The sequence below is a fragment of the Pelobates fuscus genome, chromosome 2, assembly GCF_036172605.1.
Source record: "Pelobates fuscus isolate aPelFus1 chromosome 2, aPelFus1.pri, whole genome shotgun sequence".
NCBI classification, from domain to species: domain Eukaryota; kingdom Metazoa; phylum Chordata; class Amphibia; order Anura; family Pelobatidae; genus Pelobates; species Pelobates fuscus.
The window spans coordinates 200,069,158-200,093,985 of NC_086318.1; the positions used below are offsets into that span (position 1 = coordinate 200,069,158).

Genomic DNA, 24,828 nt, shown 5'->3' on the forward strand with positions numbered 1-24,828 from the left:
CTGGCTTGAGGCCTCCATCTCCGTTTGCGGTGACAGGGCGCGGGCCGTGGCGTGGAGGTAAGTTCTGATCGACTGTTCTCCCCCGCGGCCCGCGGGTCTCGGGGTGCTTCCTGGGTCAGCTTGCTTCTTCGTGCGACCCATCTGCGGTGTGTGGGTGAGCTGGATGAGCGTGATGTGTGCAGTGTATGCGGGCGCCACGAGGAGCTGTGGGTTTATGCGTCCATCTTGGTCGGCCGCCGGACCGATTTCTGCTTTTTGTATTATGTCTTTATTATTAGTCTAGAAAATTACAATTGTTACTATAAGCTTTGTTTAACCCCTTAAGGATACGTGACGGAAATATTTCGTCATGATGCCCTTTTATTCCAAAAGTTGTATCCTTAAGGGATTAATAAGTGAGGAAAAAAATGTAGAGCAGTCACCATTGGAACATAACACTTTTATAAATCCCCCCACTGTGTATTCATTAATGGCCTTGTATTGTTTATTCAGATGCTCCAGCCTGCAACATTGTGTATTTGAGTTGGTGGCATCCTCTATTTTAAGCTGGTAATATGACTGATGATTGCAATCTTGCAACTTTTGCGGTGTGGTCTGCTACAATATAGATTTTGCATGTAATAGTGAGCATTTTTGTAACTAATTTAGATGTGTACAGGAAAAACAGGAAGATTGAGGCCACTGGCAAAGCAGGATATGGACCTATTATTACCTATTCTCTACATTATCATAATAGAAACACTGTCGGCAAAGCAATTTCTGTCTTGAATGAAATGGATAGAACTCATTAAACTATTATCTAATTGCATTATCCTCTTTGTGGGGATGTCTCTGTATGTAGAACAATAATTGAAGGAACACACATTGCTGTTAAGATGGCTTTGTTGGTTAAAGGCACACTATAGGGTTAGGAATACAAACATATATTCTTACTGCTGTAGCCTCCTGCAAGACGCTTGGGTGCCTGGACCCCCACATTCCCTGTGTCGTAAGAAATACAGTTCTTACCTTTAAGCCCTTGCCACAATGCTCTCCTCACTGATGGTCCTGCCTTAGCTGAGATCATCAATTTTGGGAGGCTATTGCACATACGTAGCAAATCACTATGCAGCGCCAGCAGCAGTATTTGATTGAGAACCCAGTTTGACTCAGTTCTCAGTTCTCAATGCAGAAGTGCCTCTAGTGGCTGTAAGGATGACAGACACTAGAGATGTGTTAACACTCCAATGGAAACATTGCAGTCTCTACAAAACGGCCATGTTTTACACTGCAGTGTTAAAATTAAAGGGACACTGCACCCTGACCATTTCATTGAGACAACATTGTCTTGGTTCCTGTAGTTGTCCTTTAATGTACCTGCCATAAATATCAATGTATGCCAATACACATGTTTCAATTCAGTTTATGCTTTGAATTAACGATTGAAAGACCTGTTAGGTAATACTATTATGTGACTTGCTGAAAGCTTTTTAATGCACCTATGAGGACAAAAGCACATTGTAACCACAGGGTTATTGTTTTATATTATTAAAGTTATTCTGTGTACTATATTTAGCATTGCTTATTTCTATCTATCTATCTATCTATCTATCTATCTATCTATCTGTCTATCTATCTCTGTCTGTCTGTCTATCTCTGTCTGTCTGTCTATCTATCCTCAATCTGGAAAATCCAACTGCTAATCTATACTATTTCAAAGCCCAACTGACAAACTAAGTATTAATCACAGAATGTGTTGGCTAATGGGAAATTCTGTGTAAAAATGACCCTGTTTGTCCTGATGCATATTTGTAATTTTAAGGCCCACTTTCCTGGATATATCCCTTTTCACTCCACCTTCTGCTCAGCAACACATGGTGATATATTTATAGGCCAGATTAGAGAATAAGGAGGGGTCAAAGGTTTACCCAGCTCCTTGTCTTCTTAGAAGATTTTCATTCTTAATTTGTTAATCTTAGAATGCACAGTAGGAGCATCACACTATATGCAGAAATATATACTATAACTGCTGATTTTGTAGTTGTTTTTAGCATTAAAAAAAAGAAGAACCGAACCAGCACATGAAACATGTCCTTACAGTTTCCACGCCCGGCTCCATGGAGAAACAACAATATGACTCTTCCTCAAAAGGAGAATCCTCTCAGCGAGCAAGGAGAGACGATAATAGGCATCTACCTTCTGTCATTAGGTATGTATTCCTCCAATGTAAAGTGTAATACAATGTATTGTAGGGCTGTGGAAAATCACTTGATGATGGATGTTGGCAGGAAGATACTGTGTGGGTTTTACCTTCATTACGCTAGTATTAAGAGATAGTGATGATGAAGTGTATATCTTTGCAAGGTAATCTTACTGAACATATTACCTCACCAGCTGCTATTAGCTACAGCTCTCATAATGCTCTGTCAATATCAGATCCTATCATAGAAGATGGATATTGTAGACCAGCTGCAGGGCCATCATAGGACACTTGAGAATCCAAATTGTATGAAAATATAGAAATTATTTTGAGTAAGTTATGAAAAAAAGTATACAATTGCATTACAAAAGTTATCATTACTAAATGATAAAAAGTAAAGAAGGGCAGTTTTATTAAATGTCTTTGATTTTAAATCTATTGCCTTTGAGCTGTATTAAATGCTCTGATTTGAAAATACATAGAGATCTTAAGTAGGAATTTAAAAATATGTTAAATATCGTTAAAAGGTGATCCAGGTGCCCACACATTTAGATGTAATATCTAAGTTACAGCTACAAATCATCCAAAAGGTGCAAAAGATAGACACAACGTAGGAGACAAAGAGCTAAACAAGGAGCAGTCACCATGGAAACCAATAGAACGTGTGCCAACATTTAGCACTTTGCACCCAGAATAGAATCTGTGTACTTTAATAAATCCCCTAACAACCATTGCTTATTTTAGTGAATGGTATACATGTTTAAATAGCATACAAATTAAAGAGTAACACTATTTAATGGTGCTATTTCTGTATATTATATTTACCCAATTGTAAGTAGTGTTGATTATAAAATATCTATTCCTTCTAATAGCGACTGTCAAGGTCTGGAAAATCCTCGGGTCCAAATTGGGTGCTCATCCAACAAAATCTCTATTTTAGCCCCTCACTGACAATGCTCATACAGGGCTGTCTTTCCGCATGGGCACGCTGGGCAGTTGCCCGGGGGCCACATAAGCATGGGGGCCCTACAACATTGCCGATGTGCCCAGGCCGACAGGGGAGATCCTTTGATCTCCCCTGCCGGCCCTTGGAGAGCTGGCCCCATTTTCTCCATGGCAACGGTACACACAACATTCTGCGCGCAGGAGGACAGGAGACAGCCTGCAGTCAGACGACCTGCAGGTTATGCAGAACTCACCACTACCAGACCACCAGGGCTGGCTGTATTTCCCCCTCCCCCCCCCCCCCTACCTTCTCCTTCACTAAAGGTAAAACGAAATTTGCATTCATCGTGCAGAACGTCCATAGGAAAGCATTGAGAAACTTGCTGCGCATGCGCATTCCGCTCCACGCGGGAGCTGTCGTCGGTGGGGAGGAGAGGTCACCAGCGCCGAGGGATCCCGGCGCTGGATTAAGGTATGTTGCTGAAGGGATTTTAACCCCTTCAGCACCAAGGGAGGGGGAACCTGAGGGTGGAGGCACCCTTGGGGCACTATAGTGTCAGGAAAACAAGTTTGTTGTCCTGACACTATAGTGATCCTTTAAGTTACTTCATTTTGTTTCCTTTAAGGAGGTTCAGTTCACTCTACACCAGTGCCTCACAAAACATGTAAAACCATTATTGCAGCTGTGGGGCATGAAACAATGCTGCCCCTATGTAATCAACCAACCTCACCACTCTAATGAGATGACCTAATTTTTTGTTTTTCTGTTTTATAGTTAAATTGTTTACCATACAGAGACGTAAAACTGTCTAGATAATACCTCAGCATATACTTAATGTTATTGTTATTTCATACAACATGTCATTTTCAACCTAAAAGACCAGTTTAGGCTCAATTTAGTTTGATGTACAATACGAAAAATAGTGAATGGTACAGTCCATTATTGTTTATTTGACTATATCATGCTCTGCTTTAATTTGTTTACTCTACCTGTGTTTCAAACCACCATATCTACTATACAGTGCATATTATACTTGATTCTAAAAAAACAAAAGCAATTGAGAAAATATTTAAAGGGACACTATATTCGCCATAATAACTGTAGGGTCAGGAATACATGTTTGTGTCCCTGACCCTGTAGTGTTCCTTTACAGAAATAAAAAGGAACTTATTAAAAATGTATTGTATGGGTGTGAAGAAAGCTAACATTTAAAGTTACCCCTGGGGAAGAAAAAAATGGAGGATTCATTTCTTAGAACACAATAGGTGATTCGCCTTCTACTGTAATACAAAATAAATGTCATTGCATATTTTTTTCTGTAGGTTGGATGTCATGGTTTGGTAACAGCATTGTAATATTTATACTATACAAGCAGAGGGCCAACTTGCTACCCACGGATTACCTTACCTTCAATTTGGCCGTGTCAGATGCTAGCATCTCAGTATTTGGCTACTCAAGAGGAATCATTGAAATTTTTAATGTTTTCAGAGATGATGGCTTTCTTATTACTTCTGTATGGACTTGTCAGGTAAGTTTTCTCTCTAAGTAATTATCTAATGTCACATAAAAAGGTCACAGATGAACGTTTTGGTTAAATTACAATTGTTTGTTATCATGTCTTCTTCAATTTTTCAGTTTGCGTGATGGAATAACAGGACACAGAGTTGCAGAAAATAAAATAATTATGTATATAGTTAGAAAAGTTCTCACTAGGGACTGAAACATTAATGTTACTTCTGCCACTACATCCACTGTATTGAAATAAAGTGGCAGAATGTTCATCCTTATAAAGATTTATGAATTCAAATTATTTTGAATTGTGTATATATACTGAATGTTTATTGAGAATGGGAACACTGGTTTCTTCTGATCCAGTTGGTATTTTCTGTGATCTGGGATTTAAAAAAAGGAATGAGGATTAAACCATCCTTAAATGTTTTGGTCCTCTTTGTGGAACTTTATTTATTTAAGAAGTTTAAAAGTGCAAAATATAAAATATTGTTCTTTTGATTCAAAAATTAGTAATTATGTGTAAGCGATCTAAGACGTATTTAGAATGTTTGAATAATTAAGTTGAACTAATTTATTGGATCACAGAATGACAACATCCTTCTTCCCAACAGGCAGGAAATAAAACTCAGCAAAAATCAATTGACAGAAAAGTCGGATGTGGTTTCACTGACTTGTGTACCAGTCAGCAGATAATGGGAGGATTAGCACTACAGACTAAGTTGATATACAATAGCTACTTTGGCAATCTGTTCCCTGTTTGCTCTTGCAATGTTGAAATGGGATTAGAAGATAGGTTGGTACAGTTGTCAATGACAGCTTCCACAGCATAATACACTTGTGCAGTTATATGCTTTTGTTTATATTTATTTTCTAGCTAATGTTTCAGAGATAAATCTAAATAGCAGTATTATACACTGCTCAAAAAAATAAAGGGAACACAAAAATAACACATCCTAGATCTGAATGAATTAAATATTCTTCTGAAATACTTTGTTCTTTACATAGTTGAATGTGCTGACAACAAAATCACACAAAAATAAAAAAATGGAAATCAAATTTTTAAACCCTTGGAGGTCTGGATTTGGAGTCACACTCAAAATTAAAGTGGAAAGACACGCTACAGGGTGATCCAACTTTGATGTAATGTCCTTAAAACAAGTCAAAATGAGGCTCAGTAGTGTGTGTGGCCTCCACGTGCCTGTATGACCTCCCTACAATGCCTGTGCATGCTCCTGATGAGGTGGCGGATGGTGTCCTGAGGGATCTCCTCCCAGACCTGGACTAAAGCATCTGCCAACTCCTGGACAGTGTGTGGTGCGACGTGACATTGGTAGATGGAGCGAGACATGATGTCCCAGATGTGCTCAATTGGATTCAGGTCTGGGGAATGGGCGGGCCAGTCCATAGCATCAATGTCTTCGTCTTGCAGGAACTGCTGACACACTCCAGTCACATGAGGTCTAGCATTATCTAGCAGGTAGCGGTCCTGCTGCTGGGTTGTTGCCTCCTACGGCCTCCTCCACATCTCCTGATGTACTGGCCTGTCTCCTGGTAGCGCCTCCATGCTCTGGACACTACGCTGACAGACACAGCAAACCTTCTTGCCACAGCTCGTATTGATGTGCCATCCTGGATGAGCTGCACTACCTGAGCCACTTGTGTGGCTTGTAGACTTCGTCTCATGCTACCACTAGAGTGAAAGCACCGCCAGCATTCAAAAATGACCAAAACATAAGCCGGGAAGCATAGGAACTGAGAAGTGGTCTGTGGTCACCACCTGCAGAACCACTCCTTTATTGGAGGTGTCTTGCTAATTGCCTATAATTTCCATTGTCACTCAGTGTTGCTTCCTAAGTGGACAGTTTGATTTCACAGAAGTGTGATTGACTTTGAGTTACATTGTGTTGTTTAAGTGTTCCCTTTATTTTTTTGAGCAGTGTATTTATTTAACATAAACATCCTATAAAATGTCTCTTAAAGGACCACTATAGTGCCAGGAAAACAAACTCGTTTTCCTGGCACCATAGTGTCCTGAAGGTGCCCCCCACCCTCAGGGTCCCACTCCCACCGGGCTGAAGGGGGAGGAAGGGGGTTAAACACTCACCTTTCTCTAGCGCTGGGCTCCCTCTGCGCTGGGGATTCTCCTCCCTCTTCTGATGTCATCGGCTGAATGTGCATGCGCGTCAAGAGCCGCACGCGCATTCAGCCAGTCTCATAGGAAAGCATTCTCAATGCTTTCCTATGGACGCTGGCATTTTCTCACTGTGAAAATCACAGTGAGAAGCGTGGAAGCGCCTCTAGCGGCTGTCAATGAGACAGCCACTAAAGGCTGGATTAACCCATATGTAAACCCATATGTAAATCCTAGATGGACCTGGCACCCAGACCACTCAATTAAGCTGCAGTGGCCTGGGTGCCTATAGTGGTCCTTTAACCATAATGCTTCTTACATATTTTAATAATACCTCTACAACGAAAGATCAATTAGAAAATAAATAAAGAGTGCATCAAATTTAATTAGACTGATTTTACCAAACGGGGAAGGGCAAGTAGAGACTGGGGGGTGGGGGGTAAAAACACTAATGGAAACAGGTTATGAGGAAAAGGTTGTTATGCCAGATGGACAAAGATTGTAAAGAGCGTATAGTAAAGTCTGAAATAAGTCTGTAGTAAAGTTTTCTAGAAATTACTAATGAAGAGGAATGGATAAGGTGGGTGGAGATAGGGATTTCAAAACAAGTGGTTTCAAAGAGTTATGAAGTTCATGTAATTTGACAGGGGAGTTTGCCCCAGTAGCAAGTAGCTAAGAAGGAAAATAAACAGAACATGGAAAGAGTATATGGACAGGGTATGAGCAAGTTTTTGATTCTTAGAGACATGAGAAGACATATAAGGATATATCAAGAAATGTATGAGCTTAGGTAGAGTTATAAATGTATGAGCAGAGGTAGAGAGTAGTGATGTCCCGAACAGTTAGCCGGGAACCGTTCGCCGGCGAACATAGTGTGTTCGCGGTCGCGAACACGCGCGATGTTCGGTCCGCCTCCTATTCGTCATCATTGAGTAAACTTTGACCCTGTACCTCACAGTCAGCAGACACATTCCAGCCAATCAGCAGCAGACCCTCTCTCCCAGACCCTCCCACCTCCATGACGAATAGGGGGCGGACCGAACATCGCGCGTTCCTGGCGAACTGTTCGGGACATCACTAGTAGAGAGGTGTAATAAAGCTGATCTGCTTTATTTGCACTCACAAATGGTGGGTGGGCAGGTGAGCCCCAAATACAATATTTTAAGGGTCCCCAAACTCCCCATAGAAGAATCCTATGAGGTAACCATCTCACAAAAGTAAACAAAAAAGTGGTCACAGGACTCTATTTTTAAGTTCATGACTAAAAAGGCTAAATGTAGCATCAGAGTGAACCTAGTATTGCTGCTTTCCTTTTACAGGATTTCCTGTAAACCATTTCTTCTGGATTCCTAACTGTCCTGATTTTATAGCTAAAATCCGCACATACAGACTCAAGGCACCACAAACACTTACAATTTGTGTCCAGAAAACGTTTTTTCTCTAATGCTTCTCCCTTCCTTCCCTATTATCTCTGCATTTCCCTCTTGTTGTGTATATCCCGACTGCCCCCCTTTACTTCACCCCATATCATAATCTTTTCCCACCCCCCACCACAGCTCAATATCATTACATGTTTTTTTATAACCTCCTGAGTCTTACCTCAGTCCCTGTGTAGTGTGGCCTAGTGGGAACTGTAGATTTTGTAGATCTGGCCAACACTCTGTCTCCTGTGCATTGCTGAGCTGTGAGGGAGACAGGAAACATGATGCACAGTTAGGTCCAGAAATATTTGGACACTGACACGATTTTCATAATTTTGGCTTTGGACGCCACCAAAATGAATTTGAAAGGAAACAACCGTGATGCAATTGAAGTGTAGACTTTCAGCTTTAATTCAAGAGGTTGAATAAAAAAATTATATGAAATGTTTAGCAATTGCAACCAATTTCACGCACAGGCTGCTTACTTCAGTTGCTCAGATGTAATTGGACAAATTAAGACAATCATAAATAAAATTTTATTTCTTAATACTTTATGGAGAATCCTTTACAGGCAATGACTGCTTCCTGGTGCTCCACTCCATGCCCGATTCTGACATCACCAGCTCACTTGTGTGAACCAATCAAATGCTTCTCGAACAAAAACAAAAACATTTGATTGGACCATTCTTGTTGAAGAGGAGACAGAAGGGGGTGGATTGGAAGGGCTGCATTGCAATAAAAAACAAACAAAAAAAAACAGCAATCTGTAAAACAGAGGGTGGCGGGGAGGGACTGTTGTGCATGTTGACAACAGACATAACAGATGCACAGAATTGACATTAGGCTGCCAGAACAGAGTTCCAGGTCACCTAAGTCATGTATGCCGTGGCACGTAACTGCCAATTTGTCTGTATAAGCAGTGTTTCAAGCAGAAATACAGACTCCTACCACGATGACCACTTCTAAAAGCAGAAGTGGTTGGAATAACCCTAAATAAAGGACTTTGTCAGTCTAGCCAGGAAGGTGAGTTAAATGCATAATTCAATCGATCTCCTACTCTAACAGGCTAGACATAGAGTTTTGCTAAAATGTAACTTTTTTTTTATTTTTCCTTACTTATAAACACAATGTCAGAAATAAACTGCTTTCCCTCTTTTCCTGTAATATATTTTGACATTTCATGGCATTATGTTTCATAAGTCACAGAATACTGCACATTCTGGAGTGGTTCAAGTGAACCGAGGCTAATTAGAAATGAGCAGTTTCAGTGTAGATTAAAATCTCCTGGAGCTCACTGTGTTAAAGGACCACTCTAGTGCCAGGAAAGCATACTTGTTTTCCTGGCACTAGAGTGCCCTGAGGGTGCCCCCACCCTCAGGGACCCACTCCCGCCCGGCTCTGGAAAGGGGAAAGGGGTAAAAACTTACCTTTTTCCAGCGCTGGGCGGGGAGCTCTCCTCCTCCTCTCCGCCTCCGTTCCTCCCCGTCGGCTGAATGCGCACGCGCGGCAAGAGCTGCGCGCGCATTCAGCCGGTCACATAGGAAAGCATTCATAATGCTTTCCTATGGACGCTTGCGTGCTCTCACTGTGATTTTCACAGTGAGAATCACGCAAGCGCCTCTAGCGGCTGTCAGTGAGACAGCCACTAGAGAATTAGGGGGAAGGCTTAACTAATTGATAAACATAGCAGTTTCTCTGAAACTGCTATGTTTATAAAACAATTAGTTAACCCTAGCTGGACCTGGCACCCAGACCACTTCATTAAGCTGAAGTGGTCTGGGTGCCTACAGTGGTCCTTTAATGGGAAAACGTATATTTACATTTACAATTCACACAACTAGATACCTTGTTATAATAAAAACATGCTTACTTGTGCATTTCTACATCTTAATGTAGTATGGGACAGATTATATTAGCAGTGATAAATCCACCCACTAATCAGATCGCTAAACCCTTGTTTGTATGAATAAGATATCGAGTGTGCTGCTACAGTGGAACAATCTTATGAAAAATAATAGTCATATTTTAACCCTCCCATAATCTTCATGGCCAGTGGGGAGATCAAAGATCTCCCTCACCAGCTAGGCTGCCCCGATGTGGAGCAGTAGAAGGGAGAATATGGTCTCTCTCCTGTACTGTATTACCTTGACAATGCTCTGATACATGCCCAGTGGCGTACACACAATCCATGGGGCCCCGGTGCGAAATTGATCCCTTTAAGAGAGTGCTCCTAATCTCAGCTCATTACCTGTATAAAAAGACACCTGGGAGCCAGAAATCTTGCTGATTAATAGGGAATCAAATACTTATTTCACTCCTTGACATGCAAATCAATTTATAACTTTTTTGACATGAGTTTTTCTGGATTTTTTGTTTTGTTATTCTGTCTCTCACTGTTAAAATACACCTACCATTCAAATTATAGACTGACCATTTCTTTGTCAGTGGGCAAACGTTCAAAATCAGCAGGGGATCAAATACTTTTTTCCCTCACTGTAGTTATGTGAATAAAGTCAACATTTAGCGGCTGTCCCCTAGCCATCATCCATTTTTTGTCGCATCAATCACCTCTTTTTTGGCACCATCAAAACCAACAGCTTTTCCATTGGTTCAGAGTTCAGTAACCTGTACAATCATTCAATCGGTCCAAATTCGGATGAATTACAGTTCGTAACTAAACTGATCTCCGAGTATGCGGTGCCAGTTTGACAGCATAACGAACCTGCTGTGTTTTAAAATCATCTTGGCTCTCTGCTGTTAAGAAAGTGTCAGAGATTCCCCTACTGTATAGTGTGTGTATCCTGCATATACCGTAGAGAAAAAAGTGATGTAAGCATCTTTGAACTACCTCTAAGTGTTCCAGGCTTCTTGATTGACTGCCCTGGTGGGCTGTCTTATAAAAGCAGAGAGTTTTACAAATTGCTTCTGTTATATCCCATATATATCTCTATGCATCACGTGCTTGATTATTTAATTGACTGTTTGATTGCACTGCTTCTCTGTCTGGTTACCCCATTTTAGGGACTTTCTCACCTGATCTCAATCACTCACTTAAAGCTTATTGATGCACAGTTACTATCCCTGCAAACTCTCATTTGACTAATCTTTCTGTCTGCATTAATACCTTGTCAATCAGAGATCCATGATAGCATCATAGCATACAGCGACAACTCATTGGTATGAGATGTTAAGAGAACCAATGTCATGTCATTCCCAGCTCATTGATTGACAGAGCTTGTAGGTGGAGACATGAGCTATGATTTAAAGATCTATTTTGTGTGTGGCAAATTAGTCAATCGACAAGATCTAAAGACATTACTATGGCATCATAACCACATTTCCTTTTACAACTCACCCTTTCCTTCTTCCTTGCAGATAAAAAAAGTCCCTCACAGAAAACTTTGCATTAAATAATATTAATTTATACGCATATTTTAATCATGACCTCTATATTTGAAAGTACCTTGGTTGTACATTGTCATTTGAGATCCTGCATTGTATGGATGTTAAAGGAGATAATTATTTAGCCAAATATGATTTTGATAAATATTTATATATGTTTACTATATTTTATATGTTTTTTTTTGTTGTTTTTTTTTTTATAGGTGGATGGATTTCTCACCCTTCTTTTTGGTCTGGCCAGTATAAACACACTAACACTCATCAGTGTAACTCGTTATATAAAAGGTTGCCATCCTCAGCGGGGTAAGATCACACCTTTTGAGATACATATGAAAGCTTGAATTTTTTTTCAGTAGAAATAAGGAATTAGGATTCTCATTTCTACATTGCTATATGCCTGTGACCACCTCCTGACCACTGCTCGCACCCGTACGGCCAACTCGCGCTTGCAGGACCTCTCGCGGGCGGCTCCTCTCCTATGGAATAGCCTGCCTACTGCCATCAGACTCTCCCCTAGTCTTCAATCATTTAAGAAGGGCCTTAAAACCCATCTCTTCAGGAAAGCTTATGGCCTCCCAGAGTAATCTCTACCTTACATACCTGTCTCTTGCTCTCCTATGGGATAGTGCTTTGCTCTCTTCTCCAGCTCTGCTTCACTCCTACTTGATATTTCCTGTCCTAATGTTTCTAATACCCCACCTCCTATAGTCTGTAAGCTCGATTGAGCAGGGTCCTCTTCAACCTATTGTTCCTGTAAGTTTTCTTGTAATTGTCCTATTTATTGTTACATCCCCCCCCTCTCAAAATATTGTAAAGCGCTACGGAATCTGTTGGCGCTATATAAATGGCAATAATAATAATAATAATATGTAATTTAGTGCCGGTGTCCTCATTTTAACACGTGTGAAGATTAGTTGGGTGGAGTGTGTCCATTCATATTATTCCTCTCAATTGAAAATATTCATTAGAGATATTGTGGAATGTGTTTTTGAAACAGGTGAAGGCATGTAAGATTCAGGGAATTTATTGCATTAGTGAAGGATTTGCAGGGTTATTACCTAAAGAGAGAATTTGAAGTGAATTTCACATTTAAGGTCAGCAATGATTTCAGTTGTGATCTGGCCTTACATTTGAAATTCAATCTATAAAACAATATAGCAAAAGAATGGTGTAGGATGTTTGAAACACCATAAAGTGCGCAAATATATAATGCACTCACAGGATGGAATTAAATTGCAGACAGAAAAAGGTTTCTTTAAAATTCAATGAAGGTCAGAATCTTCTTTTAAACCTTAAATATAAAGGAGAGACACAAGGACATAGTGCACCAATCTGACAGATGACAAAATAATGTATTCAAGTTTATATATTTGCGCACTTTATGGTGTTTCAAACATCCTACACCATTCTTTTGCTATATTGTTTTATAGATTGTATTTGTCTATACACTGAATTAGAAGACTGAAGGGATCTTCTTACAATCTTATTCGGGGTAAATTTTATTTTCTATTTGTTTACCCACTGGGGCGCACGTGTGTTATATATATTTTTTTCTTACATTTGAAACTCAGTTTGAATTCACTTTGAATTCTCACTTTAGTGACTAACCCTGTAATTAAAATCTACATCAACAGATCTAAGAGATAAAGCAAGCTGTAAATGCCAAAATTATGCTCAGATATAGAGTCTATGTAAAAATCATATAAATCAGCTTTGCTTCTGCCTTGGGAAACCACCCGTGCCAGGTATGAGTGAGACGATATAAAAGAGATCAAAATATCTGAGCTTCTCTACAGATTACATTTTATATATATATATATATAAAAATCATTTTAAAAGTTTATATATATCATATAATTTGAAAAGCTCTATGGGTGAGAAATATGCAATTTTTATCCCATTTGATAAAAGTGCCAATTTCAATGAGAAATATGCACATTTATAATTATTTTAGAAACATGTCCATGGCTGCCAATCAAATAGCCAGGGAGGTTCTACTTGAGCACGCTTGCCTTCTTCCCGTCAGACCTCAAACCAAAGTCTTCAGTAACTACAGCGCGTCCACAGACCAGATGTCTACACGCACAGATTCAGAGACTTCTCAATGAGAAGCGTCTGATTGGGTATTTCCCACTAAAGTTTCTGCTGGGTGAAAAAGGGGAGGGGTTGCAAATGCTGCATTTTATAAGGGGAGGGTTTGCAAATGCTGCAATTTGTTTTCTTAAAATTACCATAGCAACCTTTTTCTCTTGCCCAGTAAGCGCTTACATTTTAAGTGAACTTTGGTCACAAACAGTTTGTTTTCTCCTATATAATAGCTACAAATTCACTGTATGAGAACATCAGCAATCATCTTCAAACATGCTGTTATAAGCCAGTCACTGCGTGCTTCTCTAAAACTGTGGGAATTGCTGTTACAAAGAGCTACTCTAGTTTTCAAGACTAATTAACAAATTGTTCAATAATAAATTGCCCGGAATTCAAAGTAAATGTCAAAATGTAGGCTAAATTAGCTACTTCTCCAAGTTATTTCTGTTTTTAGTTTGACTATTTTGCATTGAATTTAAAATGCTCATTGCGTTCCTGGCTAGTGTCACTTTAGCGAATACCTCTGTACATGGTTTTATTTCCTTTTACTGGATCCATTGCAAATATTAAAATAATGTATTTCTTTAGGCCATACAAAGTATTCAATGTGTGTACACGTCACACACCCTGTCTCTGACTCACACATAGACCGTCACACATACATACAATGAATGCCTCTAACCAAAACTCACAGAAAATGGCAAAATATTTGCTAGGCAAACATAAAGTTTGCCTGGGTCATTTTTTACAAACCTTCTACATATATAAGCTTAAGGAAAAATAGACACAAAACAAAGTAAACAGAACAAATATATTTTCTAGAAGAAACATATTTATGGCAGTTTTCATTTAAAGAGCCATCCCATAACAATTCCATCTCAATGAAGTTGTTGTGCGGGCTAGAGTAAGATGGTGCTTACCTTATCTAGACATGAGGTAGTGCCGAACAGGCATCTCAGGGGACAATTTGTGGGTTAAAACATTCCAGACATTCCAGATACCATAACGACTCCATTGGTGTCAAGTTAAGTGACACCAATCAGTGTTTTCAGTATTATTATTATTGGTATTTATAAAGCGCCAGCTTATTCCGCAGCGCTTTACAATAAGCATATTCAAACCTGACCATTTGAATGCCATCTGCTATAGTGAGAAATAATTAATTCTTATAGTTCCGAATTAATATGTTTAGGAAATATCACAGTGGTTTTTTGTTTGTCTGGGTTGGAAAATGACAGTGGAAGATGGTTTCAACACGGAAGGATACATGTATCTTTTACCAGTTTTTAAACATGTCCTAATGAATAGCAAGTCAAAGAAATCCAAGTAAGTGCTAATATGCATTATATGTTGAACAATGGTACCAATAACATTGCTACAACCTGATAGTTATTCCAAAGCAGAATGAATGCTTTGGATTAGGTACAGTACTAATCTCCATTTATAAATTTGCATTTTAATATATTATTCTAAATTGTACTCTTGTGCTTTAACTCATTCCTAATTCTATATAGATTTAAACAATTACCCCTCTGTGGCAATGTTAATGGATAGTAAAATGTATACTATAATAGTAAGTTACATGATTAATGTCATGTTGCTCGTTTTGCCTTTCCTTGAAGAGTAGCATTGGTTGCAGTAATAATATCAAGACTCAATCTAATCTAGTGATAGGAATGCAGTGATGAACAGTGACAAATTATCCAGAAGTCTTGCTGTTCACCGGTCCATGTTCACATTTATCCCATATCCAGTGCATATAGTTGTTATGCCAATTAAATAAAACAAGGTGGAAATGTTAATTGATATACAAATTCACATTTTATGATTTTCTGCTGTTTCTTTTCTTAATGTATTAGGTGGTAAGCCCACTTTAGTTGGTTTGAATTTTTAGCTATGCATTGTATAATTTGATGTTGTATTCACATTAAGAAATATTTTTTTTTATTTTAATTTTCAGCTAACTGCATAAGCAAAGGCAGCATTACAATATCATTGGTACTAATTTGGATTGCAGCATTGTTTTGGTCAATGGCTCCACTGCTGGGATGGGGAAGCTACAGAGGTAATGTCACTTCATTTCTAAGCATCTGACGTGAAAACACACTGTCATCTAGATCAACAACTGATGTGCTAAGTATGAACACATAAACAGACCATAAAGCATTCTGCATATTAGAAGGTTATGTTTCGTTCCAAGAAATAATACGTTCTAGCATGTCTACCTTGTCTGTTCTATTGCTCTCCACCTTCTTCTTTCACACTGTCCCCCTTACTTGTTAGGTTTTTATTAATTTGTCTCATTCTCTGTCACTACATAATGATCCAAGTTATGGGGATTTTGACGCATTTTTCTATGTTTGCAAATGCAATAAAATGGGACAATGGCATAATGGCTGTAAGCAGATTTAGGCATTTAACCTTTGCCATCCTACTCTGTTGCCTTTTCCATTTTTTGTTTTTTTCTCTTCTTCCCATATCTATTTTTACCTTATGTTATTATACAAAAATATATGTGTAGGCCACAAATTCAACTGGGCCTTGGGTGTGACATGTGTCACAGGAGCAACAGCAATGGTGTAACTAGCTGTTTGAATGGGGGGTGGAGCATTATGTGGTCCTCAAACTTAGTCCACCTTGATCAGGGGCCAACACATGGCCTTCTAATAGTGCACTGGACCTAATCCTGTCAGATCATTAGAGTCAATGTACATTAGGATCCTCAGCAAAATAAAAGGCAACGATCTTAACAAAAGCACAGCAAGGAGAGATAGTAAGGTGCATTTTAGAATTGCTGGACTCAAAGGAACATTATAAGCACCAGGACCATGTAATCTCATTGAAATGCACTGTCCCTCGCTCCTTAGTCCTGCAATGTAAAATATTGCAGACAGCCATTAGAAGTGCTTCCTGGAGTTTCACTGAGTTTAACTCTGTGAAACGATGCTGGATTGTTTATGCCGTGCATGTGGACATCCAGTGTCACGGAAAATCCCACAGGAAAGCATATAAAAATGCTTTCCTATGGTTAAGGCTCAAAGTGCCTCTGGTGATCCCCCATTGACTAATGTCGAAGGAAGGAAGGTGGAGCATGACCCACTGTCGAGTGACATCAGCGCTGGAATCGGCAAATTAACAATTTACATGGTTGGGGGGGAACGGCTTTTTGGTAGAGGAACCTGTTAGTGTTAGAAATACATCTTTGTATTTATAACATTAAAGTGTTCCTTTAACACAAACCAATCATTAGGAAGTAGTGGGACTAATTATAAGTTCATTCAGACCAAGAGGAGAACAATGAAATCAATATAAATAACTTCAGGAACAGAATAAATGGAACTCAAGGTTACAAACAAGCTTGGTCTAATACATGAGCAAGAGAATATCAAGATCAAATGTAGCTGGGGTCTGACAGGAACAAGGTAGTTGTGGTCAAACATAGGCCGGATCTGATACACAGGAAAATACTGGAAAAATCAATGCCAATTACTAAGCCTGATCAAATAACAGAAAATCAGAAACAAGGAAAGAGTGAGTCCACGAAAGGGCATGCAACAGTTGCAAAACTCAGGCATATATAGGCCTTGGTGGTTTCTTGATAGTCAAGCACTAAAAATTTGATTGGATGTGGCAGTTTAATAATAATGTCATCACATCATAAAAAGGGGTAGGACTACAGTATCTAGTGTCAGAAACACTGGCAGAGGTGTCTGAGATTGTTTCCAGATGCAGAGCCTCTTAGCTTGCTGGAGTGTGAGAGAAGGGAGGGAAGCAAGCACACAGAGGAGGGAGAGAGTGACTTAAGTCTGGAGCCTTAGACTACCATCAACCTTAGCCAGTAGACTTGTGCACTGCGAGAAAATTTGGTCTGTCCTAACAAACATTTGGGGGGGTGGAGGGGTGGCCAAATTTCACCAATATGTCAGTAATAAATATGACAAATGAAACAGTAACAAAAATTCATTGTACTGCAATATATATATATATATATATATATATATATATTATCAATATATTTTGCAATACATTGGCAGAAACATTTTCCCATAATCTGGTTCACAGATCAAGAAAAAAGCAACAAACAGAAAAAAAGAAGGAGCAATAAAAATGATGTCACTTGTGACATATATATATATATATATATATATATATATATATATATATATATATATATACATGTGTGTGTGTGTGTCAGTGTGTATATCTATTTGTCTGTGTGCAGGTTGGGACTGGCAAAAAAAATAACCACAGGCATTTTTTATTTACAGTGGATTAGTGAGAAGGGGGCTAGCCAGAAAGGGTCTTAAGTGCATGGGCAACCCAATGAGGCCCCTCAGCATGAGGGCCACGGTAGTTCCGCCACTGACTTCATTATTTATTTATATTGTAAGAGCTGCCACAATTATCACAATCATTTTTTTTTTCTCCACCTACAGATCGGATGTATGGAACATGTGAAATTGACTGGACCAAGGCCAGCTTCTCCACAATATATAAATCCTACATTATATCTATATTCATTTGCTGTTTCTTCCTACCTGTAATAGTCATGGTCTTCTGCTATGTGTCTATTATTAATACTGTGAAATCAAGTCGTGCCTTAACAAGTGAAGGAGATCTAACAGATCGACAAAGGAAAATGGAACGCGATGTGACCAGGGTATGTTGTGATTTTGTGATCCTTCAACAGACATTTTTAACAAATACAGATGCTTAGCCTTTCCCTGCCTTCCAAATTTGAATAAAACTGATGTTGCTAGTAGAGAAGTAGAACATTAGGCCCTAAGTGCTTCGGAGACTCCTGTTTTTTGTCAAACTACTTGAAAATGGTTTGATATGCGCATGCAGCTGACTGATATCATATCTACTAAAACAGGATGTGATTATGATACCTGGACTGCTTCTTTTTAATTCAGAGAAATGGTGACAAAGGAGAGAATGGAGCCAGGTGATAACAAGAGTGATTCCTTTTAAATATCTCATGTAGGAAAAGATTGTGATTAAAAAGTCAGGAATAAATACACAGACGTTATACGAACTGTAAATTAACATGACCACAGCATTGAACTGAAGCAAAAGACTAAACAAAAATATTGCGCTTTGAGAAAGATGCAAAGGGTATACCATTGTATCCTCTTCTTAGGTATTGCATGGACATAAGGTTAAGGATAGATGGTCTTCGAGCAAAGGGGAATTTGGACTAAGCTGTACATGGGGCAGTAGAGTGTAACCTGCATTCATTCAGCTACTCTTCTATTTTAATTATATTAGAATTGAACAGTGACAATCTCTGTAAATGTAGAAAGGTGATCTAGATAACTGGGTTCGATTTTATATAGGAATGGTATATGAGTTGAAACATATGATACAGCAGAAGTTGACACAAGGATAAGCAGAATTTGTCAATCCATTATGTCTCACAATAACTTCTATTTACATGCAAATCACTTGGGTTACGTGCTTGCTGGATCTTAGACGCTGTTGTTCGCACAAAGTTTAAAAAGACGGGATGGTCAGATATAGATGACATCCGAAAATAATGAATTCAGTGTGGGTCCGGGTTTAAAACACTTGTAATCCAACCAATCAAAGCGATCTGACAGACAAGTCTCACATCTCTCGAGACTTGGCTGTTAGAACACTCTTTGTCATATTGCAAAACATGAGAAAATATTCTACATAAGGTCTTTCTCCGCTATCGGAACTCATGCAATAATGCAGTGAGCCTCCATGAGTGAAGATGGCTTATTTTTTTTTTATTGTGGTGCAGTTTAGATTTTTTTTCAACACTATTGGAAAGGGGAGGGGGGAAAGAACACTGTGGGGAGGGGAAAGAACACTATGGGACAGGGGAGGGGGGATAATACTATGGGAGGGGGAAGAACACTAAAAAAGAGGGAGTTGAGAGGAACACTAGGAAGGGAGAGAGAGGAACAATAAGGGGGGCATTAAGGTACAGGGAAGGGAAGGGAAAAGGAACACTGGGGTAAGGGATGGGACACTAGAAGAGAAGGGAGAGGAACACTAAGAGGGGGGTGGGAGGAACATTAAGGGGAACGGAGAGCACTAAGAGACAGGGAAGGGGAACACTAAGGTAAAGGATAGGGAGGGTAAAAGAACACTAAGGGACAGGGGAGGGAGTGGAGAGGAACACTAAAGGACATGGAAGGGAGAAGACCATTAAGGGACGGGGAGGGGAGAGGACCACTAATGGACATGGAGGGGAGCAAGGCTGCTCACAGGGCCGTCCCGAGTCCACCCACAGGGCTGCCCCTGAGTTCACCCACAGAGCCGTCCCCAAGTCCGCCCACAGGGATGCAGCATGTGTACTGATTGTGGTGTGTGTATAGTGGATAAAGAATACGTGTAGTGGATGCACAGTGCTTGTATAAAGTGGATGCGGTGTGTGTAATGGATACAGTGTGTATAGTGGATGCAGATTGTACATTTGTGTAATGTATGAGGCGTATATTAGATGCAGAGTGTGTGTTTGTGTAGTGGATGTAGTGTGTGTATAGTGAATGCAGAGTGTGTGTGTGTTTGTGTAGTGTATGTAGTGTTTGTGTGTATTAGATGTGGTGTGTATAGTGCATGCAGAGTGTGTGTTTGTGTAGTGGATGCAGTGTGTGCATTTTAATTTTTGAATGATTTAAAAACATTTTTTTTATATTTTAACATTTTATTTTACTCCCTGCTTCTTACCTGGCCAGGGAGGGGGGAGATCGTATTCCGTGGTGGTCCGGTGGCTTGGTGCTCTGAGCCAGCCGCTGGACTCTGCAGAGGGGGCAACATCACACACTGACTTCCCTTTCCAGCAGCTCCCCTGTCTAACTCTCGTAGCCTTTGTGCCTATTTTATATCTCATATTTATCATATTGAGAGCACTGTTGTTGTCTTTTCATCACTATTCGGAGCCTCGGATACCCAGATTGTATTGACGGACGCACCTCTCCTGCATATCCTTTAAGCAGGGATTATACCGTTATACGTCCTTCACTCCAGAGCTGGTTATAGCTTTTGTAAATGTGAGTGTACTACCTACTTTTTTTTATACATTTTATCCCTGAATCTTGGCTTATTGCACTATTAGTTGTTTTTTTGTAGCTCCCTTTCTGTCTCTCCACATATACGGATATTTTAACCATCTGGACTGATCAACTCCTGAGGATTGCACCCCTACCCTAACCTGCTATATTAGTGAGACCTTATCTTTGACTACCTATTCCAGTGGATTATAGTGAGACTCTATTTTAATTTTTGCTTATCTTCTGTTCTTTGTGAAACACCTTGACAACCTGATTTATATACTATCCCACCTCAATGACTCTGTGTGCTTTCTTTGGCCAAGTGTCAGTGACAAAATCACCATTAATTGACTGTCCTCTAACATCAATCACAAAAATGTGATAATTTCATTGGACAGGGAATAGTGAAACCGGATTGGGCAAGCAAGTATTACATTGCACAAAATGAATTTTCAGCAATCCGAATCACTTCGGAGCTTCGGCGCTTTGGCACTTCAAAACTACTCAACTTCGTCACTTTGGAACTTTGGCGCTTCAGGACTTCGGCACTTTGGACATTCGTAAGCATCTGAATGTCCGAGTGGAATGAAATTCGTCCTAATGAATCGCACATGTCTATTAGAGAGAATATAAGAACAGTTCACTGTGTGTGCCAGAAAGAAGCATTTTTAAAAGAAGTAAGCATATCTGATAGGTATGCTGCAGTCTCATAATCAAAAAAAAAAATCTTTGTTAGAGCAACTTAAAATAAAAGCATTATAAAATAGTGATAAATAGTACAATAGTACATGCTTATATCATACTATGGGATTGCTCTCTGTCCTTGGAAAACACTTACCTGTAGGCAATGGCTTATTTTATGACCTGAGAGCATCCAGTCACAAGATCTATATAGTTAGAATATTTAATACAATATAAAAATGACTTACCACTAGCCTGCTTTGTCTTTAAAGGGACAGCCTAAGCACCAGAAAAACTATAGCAGAATGTAGTGTACAGTATCTCTGGTGCAAAATTTGGAGAAAGGTAGTGTTTACACTTGTCCCTAAGGTCACCTCCAACGCATGTCACTCAGACGCTCTGCATGAAGATGTGAAAAAACTGCATTGATCGACTGCATCTCTATGATGAGTTCCTGATTGTTGCAGCATGTCTATTCCAGTACATGTGCATTAGCCTCCCAATACTTTCCTATGTGTGAGCTTTGGGCTGAGATCATCAGTATTGATGATCTCAGCCAGGGGAGGAGTGGCAAAGGACTTAAGGTAAGTAATAAGTACATGTTTACATTCCTAACGCTGGAGTGTTACTTTAAACAGCATGCAACAAAGTAAAGTTTTTCACTTCTTTTATCTGTTCTAAAATGCACTGGTTGTGTATTCACAAGCAGTCTGACAAGTAAACTAGTTGGTCAAATTCTAACATAGACTCAAAACAGTACTGCCCTCTCCTAATGTCCCATCATACCTAATCCTAAACAAAATATGTTTTCTTTCTAGTGACAAATGAAGAACTCTTTGAGTAGTACTCTATGGTTTGGGTAAATTGGTCTGTTCTGGCAAACCATGAAACTATGTATTGTGCTAGTGAAAATTCCATTAAATGTATAATTAAAATATGAAAAGACCAGAAGCTTGCTGCAGCCTCTGCCACCACAGTAAATATGTGCATCTTCCTGTTCCCATATTCTTAGTGTAACATCTTAACATCTTCCAGCATGCAGATATAATCTAGTTATTGTAATTCTGCACTTTGCATTTTGGATTGGGATGTTGGATGCAGAACATTTTGGCATTTTTTTTATTATTTGGGTGACCTAGAGTTATTTTTTTTAATATACACTTTGTAAATGTTTGCCCTGATAATATCTGTGAACTGCTAATTCTATACATCACTGTTTTGTTTTACTTTTCAGGTATCCATTGTTGTTTGCACGGCATTCATTATTGCATGGTCTCCATATGCTGTCATATCCATGTGGTCTGCCTGTGGCTTCTATGTACCCAATCTCACCAGCATACTTGCCAGCCTCTTTGCAAAGTCTGCCAGTTTCTACAATCCTCTAATCTATTTTGGGATGAGCTCCAAATTCCGAAAGGATCTCAGCATCTTGCTTCCGTGTACGAAAACTAACAAGGACCCAGTGAAACTCAAAAGATTCAAAAGAATTAAGCAGAAACAGGAGTCTGCGCTGCATGTCAAAGAGCAAAAATATCATGAATATAATGAGCTGCCGCTACAAGACCAGCAGCAAGTAGCAAGTCAAGACTCTGGGGTTGGAACTCCAAGCAATAGTCCACCAGCGGAAATAAAGGATGGCTACACATGTCATTTAGATTTGGTTTCCGACAACCCTAATTACGAATGTGATCGATTATGACTTATCAAAATGCACCAACTTTACAGACATTATCTTATCTCACTATTTGCCACATTTTAATGTGCAATAGTTAATATGTGTTCTATTTGCAAGTGTTGGTTCCCTGGTGTCAATTAAAAAAATGTATACATGCCTTACGGTAATTAACATCAATGCCTTCTATAACCAAGAGGTAATGAATTGTCTCCTTGTGTTAACACAGCCAGCATGTCAAACTGCCTATGATTCTTTTAATTTATATCCCGCAATCATTTTTTGTCAGAGAGCAAAAATAAATTAAAATATATAACTAATCCTCTGTTAATTTATACATTCAATTTTGCATTGCTATACTAAATTCTGTTTTAGAAATCATAGAGTAGCTTCTATTTTTCATATACAATGATTCTTTTTTTCCTGCCTTTATGATTCATAAATACTATACAACTAGAATCTTGAAGTGGTCAAGTTTTATTTCTACTAAGCTGAAAAATGCCAGTCTCAGAAAGCTCGATAAAATCTCTTTTAAATGAAGTGTGATAGTGAAATGATGAAAAGAGCCATGCTGAATTCCTGTTACACCAATTAATTTTGGTGGATCTCTGATGGGGCGATTATTATGACGTGAAGGAATATTGTGACATGAAGGAATATTGTGGGTCTTTAACCCCTTAAGGACCAAACTTCTGGAATAAAAGGGAATCATGACATGTCACACATGTCATGTGTCCTTAAGGGGTTAAAGGACCACTCTAGGCACCCAGACCACTTCACCTTAATGAAGTGGTCTGGGTGCCAGGTCCAGCTAGGGTTAACCCATTTTTTTAATAAACATAGCAGTTTCAGAGAAACTGCTATGTTTATAAATGGGTTAAGCCTTCCCCCAAATCCTCTAGTGGCTGTCTCATTGACAGCCGCTAGAGGCGATTGCGTGATTCTCACTGTGAAAATCACAGTGAGAGCACACAAGCGTCCATAGGAAAGCATTGATAATGCTTTCTTATGCAACCAGCTGAATGCGCGCACAGCTCTTGCCGCGCGTGCGCATTCAGCCGACGGGGCGGAACGGAGGAAGATCGGAGGCAGATAGCTCCCTGCCCAGCGCTGGAAAAAGGTACGTTTTACCCCTTTTCCCCTTTCCAGAGCCGGGCGGGAGGGGGACCCTGAGGGTGGGGGCACCCTCAGGGCACTATAGTGCCAGGAAAACGAGTATGTTTTCCTGGCACTATAGTGGTCCTTTAATTCAGTGTCCAGAGTGTAGGAAAAGTGGGAGAACAATGTTACTCCGATATCCCTATTGAGTCAATGTATAGAATTTAAATTTAGGCAACTGATTCTAAGAATTTCCTCTAGATCCATGTGCTGGATCTTTGTTTTCATAAGCTGCAACCTTATTAGCCTAATTCAAGTCCAAAAATGATGTCCGTGAGCTGTGCTAACCAAGATCTTTCTGAAGCACATCTCATAACAGTAGAAAATTAACTTCTAAGACCTAGTTGAGAATAGGCAGCTTTCATCCGAAGATCAGTTTAGGCTAATTCACAGCTGGATAAAGATTGCACATAGCCCTAGGCAGAGATCTAGATTGCCTTCCCCGCCAGCTCTGTGCTTAGTTTCTGCAAGTGTTGTGTGTGGTGGCTGAGAATTGTATATGAGTGTAATGTGCGTTTAGTGGCTGAGTGGATTGTATGAGGAGGCTATGAGATGTATGTGGGGGAGGGGGCGGAGTGTTTAGACTTAAAGGTAGGCAGACATTGTAATAGAG

General features: G+C 39.5%; 1 protein-coding gene across 1 annotated transcript; it reads left to right on the forward strand.

Moving 5' to 3' along the window:
- The first annotated feature begins 1,959 nt into the window (after positions 1-1,959).
- On the forward strand, positions 1,960-23,597 carry LOC134587041 (opsin-5-like). The gene is made up of 6 exons (XM_063443100.1): positions 1,960-2,188; positions 4,448-4,653; positions 11,795-11,894; positions 15,640-15,744; positions 18,116-18,339; positions 22,620-23,597. The coding sequence occupies exons 1-6, from the start codon at positions 2,068-2,070 to the stop codon at positions 23,082-23,084; spliced, it is 1,221 nt and encodes a 406-aa protein (XP_063299170.1). The 5' UTR covers positions 1,960-2,067; the 3' UTR covers positions 23,085-23,597.
- The last annotated feature ends 1,231 nt before the right edge of the window (positions 23,598-24,828 follow it).

Bases quoted from the DNA above. Each gene is read 5' to 3' on its own strand.
- LOC134587041 (XM_063443100.1), top strand. From the start codon at position 2,068: ATGTCCTTACAGTTTCCACGCCCGGCTCCATGGAGAAACAACAATATG. The intron at 15,745-18,115 runs GTAATGTCACTT...CTCCACCTACAG, and splicing joins GGGATGGGGAAGCTACAGAG to ATCGGATGTATGGAACATGT. The intron at 18,340-22,619 runs GTATGTTGTGAT...TTTACTTTTCAG, and splicing joins TGGAACGCGATGTGACCAGG to GTATCCATTGTTGTTTGCAC.